At 42.9% G+C, this 8,764-nt stretch overlaps 1 protein-coding gene across 1 annotated transcript; it reads right to left on the bottom strand.

Moving 5' to 3' along the window:
• Nucleotides 1-429: 429 nt before the first annotated feature.
• On the bottom strand, nucleotides 430-1,346 carry LOC308627861 (serine/arginine-rich splicing factor 3-like). The gene has a single exon (XM_081254312.1). The coding sequence runs from the start codon at nucleotides 1,236-1,238 to the stop codon at nucleotides 744-746; it is 495 nt and encodes a 164-aa protein (XP_081110438.1). The 5' UTR covers nucleotides 1,239-1,346; the 3' UTR covers nucleotides 430-743.
• Nucleotides 1,347-8,764: the final 7,418 nt, after the last annotated feature.

Here is an 8,764-nt window from a genome sequence, read left to right as displayed (position 1 = left end):
TTAATCCCAAGGATTCTCACAAAACATATTACAAATGACAGCATGAAAAAAAATCTTGCACAGTAACTCAAAGTTCAGCTCTACAATGTACCCTTAAACTGGCAGGACATGGGTATCTTGAATAGTCTCAAATTTCCAAATAATATTACAAAGAGCTATGTATCCATATACAGCAATCACAGAAGATAAACTAACTTTCTTGAAACTTCTTAGATTCTAAACCCACTGGACAACCTCTTGTCTGGTGTGAATACTAGTGGAATTCTTAAACTTTTAATCTAGTTTACGGGTGCAGCTTTAATTTTTACCTGCTGGCTTGTGTTCACAGCAGCTTTTAAAGACCACTTAACTACAGCTGCATACCATATCCCAGCTACAGAGTCTTTTCAATTTTTGCCAGTTTTGTTTCCGTAATATTAAACATCACACTTTAGCTGGGCAGGAGTTAGAGGTTTATTATCAGTCTATGCAAGACTAAAAATTCAAAGCAAATTCAATTTTGCTTAAGGGAACATTGTAAAGTAACAATTCTTGATATTACATGCCTCATATGATCCATTTCAAACCATAGAGAATTACACCTTTATGTGTCACTGTTCCAAGAGACAAACAAATGTGAACAGCTAAAACATTTTAAAAATGCACCAAGCTTATGAAGTCTCAAACAAAACTTGAATTTTCTGTACATACTCCTGTCAAATGAAGTTATTTCCTGTACACCACTCCTCTTGCAAACTGGTCTTCTATTTCCTTTCATTTGACCTAGATCGGCTACGAGACCTAGAGAAAGATCGGGACGGCTTGTGATTTCTCTCCCGGGACAGTGATCTCTCTCTTCTCCTATCTCTAGAAAGGGACCTGCTCCGGCTGCGGGAGAAGCTTCTCCGTCTTGGAGATCTGCGGCGAGGTGGAGGACTCCTCCTCCGATAATCATCTCGAGGGCGACGACCCCAAGAAGGAGGTGGGACACGATTTCGACTTCTCTTTTCACCATTTGACAGTTCCACTCTTACTCGGCAGCCACACAGTGTTCTCCCATCTAGCTCTCGGACAGCATCGGCTGCATCTCGAGGATCTTCAAATTCAACAAAAGCGAAGCCGGGAGGGTTTCTAGCAACCCACACACTTCGGAGTGGTCCATAATAGCCAAAAGCTCGTTCCAATTCAGTCTTGTTACCATTGTTTCCAAGATTACCTACATAAACTTTACAGTCCAATGGACAGGAATCACGATGCATTTCGAGATCTCGAGTTAGAAACGCGTAGGCTCAAATCCACACACCCTCGGCTGGGTCTTCCCGGTCCCCTCGCGCCTGGAACCCACAGCTGCTCTCCCACACCCGTCGTCCACGAAATGGCCAGCAAAATTATTTCTAATTAAAATGTGTATTCTAGGGACTTCCCTGGTGGTCCAGTGGTTAAGACTCCACTCCCAATGCAGGGGGTCCGGGTTCAGTCCCTGGTCAGGGAACTAAATCCCGCATGCCACAACTAAAAGAGCCTGCATGCTGAAACTAAGACCTGGTGCAACCAAATAAATATATATATATATATATTTTTTTTTAATGTGTATTCTACTTAACCAAGAAATTTCTCCTTTTGGAATGATCTAAGGAGATAATCCCATAGGTACACACACATAAGTAAAAGCATATTCATCACAGTATTGTTTACAATAGTGACAAAGTGGAAACTACTTATTACAGTCAATCAGTAAAGGACTGATTTGATAAATACATTGATAAATGTTTGATAAATACATTGAAATACATGCAGCCAATAAAATAGATAATGATGAAAATCTATGTTTATGGACACAGAAAAAAAGAAATTCCAAGACATTTTGTTAAGTGATTAAAAGTGGGATTTATTTATTTCTTCATTTAACGGATGTTTCTTGAGGGCCCACATGTGTCAGGCCCTCCTGTAGTCATGGGGGATACAACAATGAGCAAAAAAGAAAAGAAATTGTTGCCTTTCTAGAGCTGATATTCTAGTGGCAAATGAAAGATAATAAAAAGTGAAATAAATTATGTAGCATATAAAGCAGTGTGTACAGTACTATAAATGTGTATTTGTATTGAAAAATATCTGTTCATAATGGTTGTCTGGACGGTGGGGATTTTTATCTTCCATTTCATATGTTTTCTTTTTTTCTTGAAATGTTTTGAACTCCTTTTAAATCAGAAGACATCAATGAATTTCTATTTTGACAAAACATAAAATGACAAAATTTTATTTTAAAGAGTGTCTGGATAAATGAGATTTGCTGTTTCCTTCCCTCAGAGAAATTGAAACATCAACAACTGTGAAATGGGAGAAATTTTTTGACATTAGAAATAAGTGCTCAAATGTAAATTGAAACCACAATGATGCGGAGCAATAGGAACTCTCATTCATTGCTGGTGAGAATGCAAAATGGTACAGCCACTTTGGAAGGCAGTTTGAAGTTTCTTACGAAACTAAACATATTCTCACCATGTGATCCAGGAATCACACTCCTGGGATCTACTCAAATGAGTTGACAATGTTATGTCCACACAAAAACCTGCTCGAGGATGTTTAGAGTAGCTTTATTCATAATTAACAAAACTTGGAAGCATCAAGATGTCCTTCAGTAGGTGAGTGGATAAACTGTGGTACATCCAGACAAAGGAATATTATTCACTACTAAAAAGAAAGCAGGGGCTTCCCTGGTGGCACAGTGGTTAAGAATCCGCCTGCCAGTGCAGGGGACACGGGTTTGATCCCTGGCCCGGGAAGATCCCACATGCCGTGGAGCACCTAAGCCTGTGTGCCACAACTACTAAGCCTGCACTCTAGAGCCTGCGAACCACAACTACTGAGCCTATGGGCCACAACTGCTGAAGCCCGCGTGCCTAGAGCCTGTGCTTCACAACAAGAGAAGCCACCGCAGTGAGAAGCCTGCACACTGCAGCAAAGAGTAGACCCCGCTCGACGCAACTAGAGAAAAGCCCGTGTGCAGCAAAGAAGACCAAATGCAGCCAAAAATTAATTAATTAATTAATTTTTAAAAAGAAGAAATCAGCTATGAAACCATAAAAAGACGTGAAGGAACCTTATATGCATGTGACTAAGTGAAAGGAGCCAGTCTTAAAAGGTTACATACTACACAATGTAAACTATATGACATTCTGGAAAAGGCAAAACTATGGGGGCAATAAAAAGATCAGTGATTGCCAGGGGTTGGAGGGTGGGGAGGGATGAATAAGTGGAGCACAGAGGATTTTTAGGACAGTGATTCTGTCCTGTATGATACTATAATGATGGATACACGCCATTATATATTTGTCTAAACTTAGAGAACATACAACACCAAAAGTGAACTCTAATGTAAACTATGGACTTCGGGGGTTAATGATATGTCATTGTATCAATAGGTTCATCAGTTTTAACACATGTGCCACTCTAGTTGGGAGTGTGCTAGCGGGGAAGGCTATGCATGAGTAGTTGTAGGGGATATACGGAACTCTCTGTACATTCTGCTCAATTTTTCTGTAAACCTAAACTACTCTAAAAAATAAAGTCTGGGGGCTTCCCTGGTGACGCAGTGGTTGAGAGTCCACCTGCCGATACAGGGGACACAGGTTCGTGCCCCAGTCCGGGAGGATCCCATATGCCGCGGAGTGTCTGGGCCCGTGAACCATGGCCACTGGGCCTGCGCATCCGGAGCCTGTGCTCCGCAACGGGAGAGGCCACGACAGTGAGAGGCCCGCGTACCGCAAAAAAATAAATAAATAAAAGATAAAGTCTGTTTAGTTTAAAAAACACACACACAATGATATGCCACTTCACATCCATTAGGACGGCCACTATCAAAAGGTGTTGGTGAAGGAAGTGGAGAAATTGGAACACTTGTGAGCAGTTGGTGGGAATATAAAATGGTGCAGCCGCTGTGGAAAACAGTGTGGCAGTTCCTGAAAAAGTTAAAAACAGAATTAACATGTGTTCTAACAATTTCACTTCTGAGTATATACCCGAAAGAATTGAAAGCAGGGTCTTGAAGAGGTGTTTGGACACGCATGTTTATGGCAGCATTATTGACAGTAGCCAAGAAGTGGGAAAAACCCAACTGTCTTTCAAAGGGTGACTAGATAAACAAAATGTGGTACATACAATCTAGAAACAATAAATGCTGGAGAGGGTGTGGAGAAACGGGAACACTCCTGCACTGCTGGTGGGAATGTGAATTGGTACAGCCACTATGGAGAACAGTATGGAGGTTCCTTAACAAACTACAAATAGAACTACCATATGACCGAGCAATCCCACTACTGGGCATATACCCTGAGAAAACCATAATTCAAAAAGAGTCATGTACCACAATGTTCTTTGCAGCTCTATTTATAACAGCCCGGAGATGGAAACAAGCTAAGTGTCCATTAACAGATGAATGGATAAAGAAGATGTGGCACATATATACAATGGAATATTACTCAGCCATGAAAAGAAACGAAATTGAGTTATTTGTAGTGAGGTGGATGGACCTAGAGTCTGTCATACAGAGTGAAGTAAGTCAGAAAGAGAAAAACAAATATATTTGGAATCTAAGAAAAAATAATGCATGAAGAACCTAGGGGTAAGACAGGAATAAAGACACAGACCTACTAGAGAATGGACTTGAGAATATGGGGAGGGGGAAGGGTAAGCTGCGACAAAGTGAGAGAGTGGCATGGACATATATACACTACCAAACGTGAAATAGATAGCTAGTGGGAAGCAGCCGCATAGCACAGGGAGAGAGACGCAAGAGGGAAGAGATATGGGAACATATTTATATGTATAACTGATTCACTTTGTTATAAAGCAGAAACTAACACACCCTTGTAAAGCAATTATACTCCAATAAAGATGTAAAAAAAAATGTGGTACATACATACAATGGAATATTCCTCAGCCTTAAAAGAAAGGACATTCTGACACATGCTACACCATGGATGAACCTTGAGGACGTTATGCTAAGTGAAATAAGTCAGTCACAAAAAGACATACACTGTATGATTCCACTTATATGAGGTACCCAGGATTGTCACATCCAGACAGAAAGCACAATGGTGGCTGTAAAGAGGAATACGGAGTTGTAGTTTAATGGGTACAGAGTTTCAGTTTTGCAAGATGAAATCATTGTGAAGATTGTTTGCACAAAAAAGTGAATATACTTATTAATACTGAAATGAACACTTAAAATTGTTAAGATGGTAAATTTTATGTTATGTGTTTTTTACCACAATTAAAAATAAAATAGAAAATTAAAGAACTAGGGATGTTATGAAACACAGACACCAAAAAGGGAAAACATTTGATTGAACTCCAATAAGGCAAATGCTGCCAGACAAAACCAAAAGGCAGATAAATGTTAAACTGGAGGGAAAATAATTGCAACCCTTGTGATAAACAAAAGGTTAATGGTATCACTAATGAAATATACCAAGAACTCTTAAAACTCAAGAAGATAAAGGCAAACCATCCAATAGAAAAATAGATAAAGACATGAGCCAGCCATTCTCAGCGAAGGACCCCACCCCAAAAAGTTTAATAAATGCCAAACGTTCATTCTCATGAGTTACCAAATAATTTACATTTTTAATTTTAAAACAAGAAGATGCTAAGTTTCTCCTTTTGGATTCGGAAATGTTTAAAAGATGGCTAATTGCCACATGGTTCTTTGGGGCACAAAGAGATCCAGAGAAGCAAAGATGCTCAGTTGACCAACTGTCCACCGAAACAAACATCTTAAGATGCAAACACCTGTTTCCACATTTTCCTTTAAAAAAAAAAAAAAAAACATTGAATGCATTTCTTTTATAATCGGGAGGAAAAAACTAAACCAATTCTTATGTGGTGAGTCACATGAAAATTAGCATGTTTCCAAAGGTAATAAACAAATGTTATGGACCAAAAAAAACCATTGACACTCAGGGTCTGAAAGAGTGTGAAGAAGGAAGTGTTCTCATACACTATGGGCAAGAGTGTACAACCTTTTTGGAGGACAGTTTGGCCATTTCCATCAATATTTCAAATGTTCGTGCTTGATCAGACAATTCCACTTTAGGAAAGTTACCATGTAGATATACTCACACACACACAGAAAGGCACAATATATAATGTTTGCATAAGTGAAAAATTGGAAATGACTCAAGAGCCCATCGATAGAATATTGGTTAAAAGTTTTATGGTATATCCCTACTATGGAAAACTATGTTAGGGTTTAAAAAATTATATGAACTGATTTGGACAGCCATCCAAGAGTATTATTAAGAGAACGTGGGAAGTTTCAGAACAGTTGTAAAAACATATGTTATAACATAATCCTGTTTTTATAAAATAATATAAAAATTACTTCAAAAAATCTGGGAAAAATCTGAAAGAATACACATCATACTGAAAGCACATCTGAGCCACCTCTGGCTCGGGTCTGTGTGAAATTGTTGGAAACGATACACAATTTTGTATTCTTTGCATTTTTTTGCATTATTTTTGAAACCAGGAAAAAAAACAAAGAAATAACTGTTTAAGGGTGGGATTCCTCATACTATAAAAAACTGAGTACCTCTGGCACCTGGTTTAGCCTCCGGCCTCCTCCACCTCTTTCTCTCTATCAAAGTCAAGGCAGACTCCACCTCCCTAAGCATTTCCTAAGGGCTTCAGTTTATTCAGATGGCCTTCCTCTGTGATCTCTGGATTGTTTGGACCCTGAACCACAACCAGTTCCCTTTGATTATAGGCTCTTTATTGTTTATAAGCTGACTGTGCCAACCAAGGTGTGAACATTCACCCTGGCCACAGCGCAGAATGATTAGAAGAGAATGGAGTCTCCCAAGGAGGGAGACTAGCGGGTAGCACAGGACCTGGGCGCTGGCTCTTAGCTGCCGTGCCCAGTCAGGACTGAAAGCACTGTGTCCCTGCTGGACGTTGCCCACCTCATTGGCTGCCCTGCACGCCCCCCACCATCCACAGCGAGGGCTTTTTCAGGGACCAGAAAGACTCAGGGAAGCTTCCCAGGGGGCCTGGAACTTAGACTTGGTGCTAAGCATTGAGGCCAATGGTCAAAAGATGAGTAAGTACACCTCATGGTGGCTACAGCGTCCCTTCTCTGCAGGAGCAATCACAAGCCTCCATGCAGAGCCTTCCCTGCTTCCTTCCTCTGGGTTCTCTAAGCAGTGGCCGCTCCTTACCCATACCTTTGCCTGCCTCAGTCCTTAGTTAATGGGCAAGACAGACCTACACCGAGCCACTGCGTCACGACACCCAAGCCCACTGAGAACTCCATGCAGTGTCTCCAAAGTGGGTGCAATTGAGCCTGGTCTGGTGCAAGCCCAGGACAGCTAAAAGCCAAAGGGAAATGCCATCCATACCTGGGAAAGCAATCCCATGTGCCCTCCTCACCTGTTTCCCCTCACACAAGCTCCTAACCCCTGGGCTGAGTCATCTGGGGGTCCAGGGCAGCGTAAGCAGGTATTCAATGCACGATTCTTCTGGTGAAGGGTAGGTATCCTGGACACCTGGGTGGGAGGGGAGAGGTTTGTAAAACACAAATGGCTGAGTCCTACTCCCAGGGTTTCTGATTCAATCCATCTGGGTGAAACCTGAGGATCTGCATTTCTAACCCATTCCAGATCATGCAGTCGCTGCCTTCCAGTTGGCTTAGGGACCATACTTTGGGAACTGCTGGGTTTGAAGATGGGATGGAGTCAGGAAGACCAGTCAGGAAGCTGTGCTGGACAGGACCAGAGCCGGAAGCAGAGCAGGGCCAGCAGGGAGGATGCAGAGCCTTTCTGAGGGGAGGGGCTCCAGAAAGGTGTCCAGGTGGGTGCGGGCATGAGGGAGAGCGAGGGGTCTGGACGACTCAGGTTTCTAGCTTGAAGGACTGAGGGAAGGACTCTGAAGCCGGGAACCCAGGAGGCACGGCAGCATCAAGGGTAGGGGACGAGGATTCTGTTCTGGAGGGTCATCTGGGTGGGGATGTCCAACAGGCAATCCGTAATTTTAGCCTGGATCAGGCATGAGGCATTGGGACTGTGGGAATGTGGGGGTGAGAGTAATTGCCATAGAGCTGGCAGCGGCTAGCTTGGGAAATGAAGCAGCTACTCAGGAAGAGGGTATGAGAAGAACAGCAGGAACCTCAGGACTGTGGACAAGCCTACAGGCTTACAAGTCTTATTAGCTGTGCCTCCACACTGAAGCAGCTACCTTGGGCTGTATTCCCAATGTTCAGGGACTGGCAGAGGGAATCCAGGAAGGAAAGGAGAAAGGAGGGAGACAGTGAGGTTCCAGAGGAGGTTTCTGCCATCCTGGGTCCCCAGGTGACTCAGCCCAGGGGTTAGGAGCTTGTGGCGGGGTGGCGGGGGGGGCAGCAGGTGAGGAGGGCACACAGAATTGCTTTCCCAGGTATGGATGGCTTTTCCCTTTGGCTTTTAGCTGTCCTGGGCTTGCGCCAGACCAGGCACACTTGTATCCATTTTGGGGACACTGCCCAGGGGTGGCGGGCCTCAGGGCCTGAGTAGGGAGGTGTGGAGGGAGGAGGCCCACTGCCATTCTTGGTATGGTTCTCTCTCCAGTAGCAGAGCTCCATCTGGCCTCAGTCTGGGCAGCTTATAAGGCCTGGTGTGAGTTTTGTTTATGCGAGTGCAGCATAAAAGGAACAAATCTGCCAGCACCGAGGCTGCTGCCTGTCGCGTCCTTCGCATACATTTTTCAAATGATAATTCACTCTACCCAACCCCCTTCCCGCACCCCCCCAAGG

Source organism: Mesoplodon bidens (assembly GCF_964165515.1).
Source record: "Mesoplodon bidens genome assembly, chromosome: 14".
In the NCBI taxonomy this organism is placed as follows: domain Eukaryota; kingdom Metazoa; phylum Chordata; class Mammalia; order Artiodactyla; family Ziphiidae; genus Mesoplodon; species Mesoplodon bidens.
This window is presented reverse-complemented; position numbering and strand designations above follow the sequence as displayed.

What these genes read in the sequence shown, in the direction of transcription:
- LOC308627861 (XM_081254312.1), bottom strand. Translation starts at nt 1,238, where the DNA reads ATGCATCGTGATTCCTGTCCATTGGACTGTAAAGTTTATGTAGGTAAT.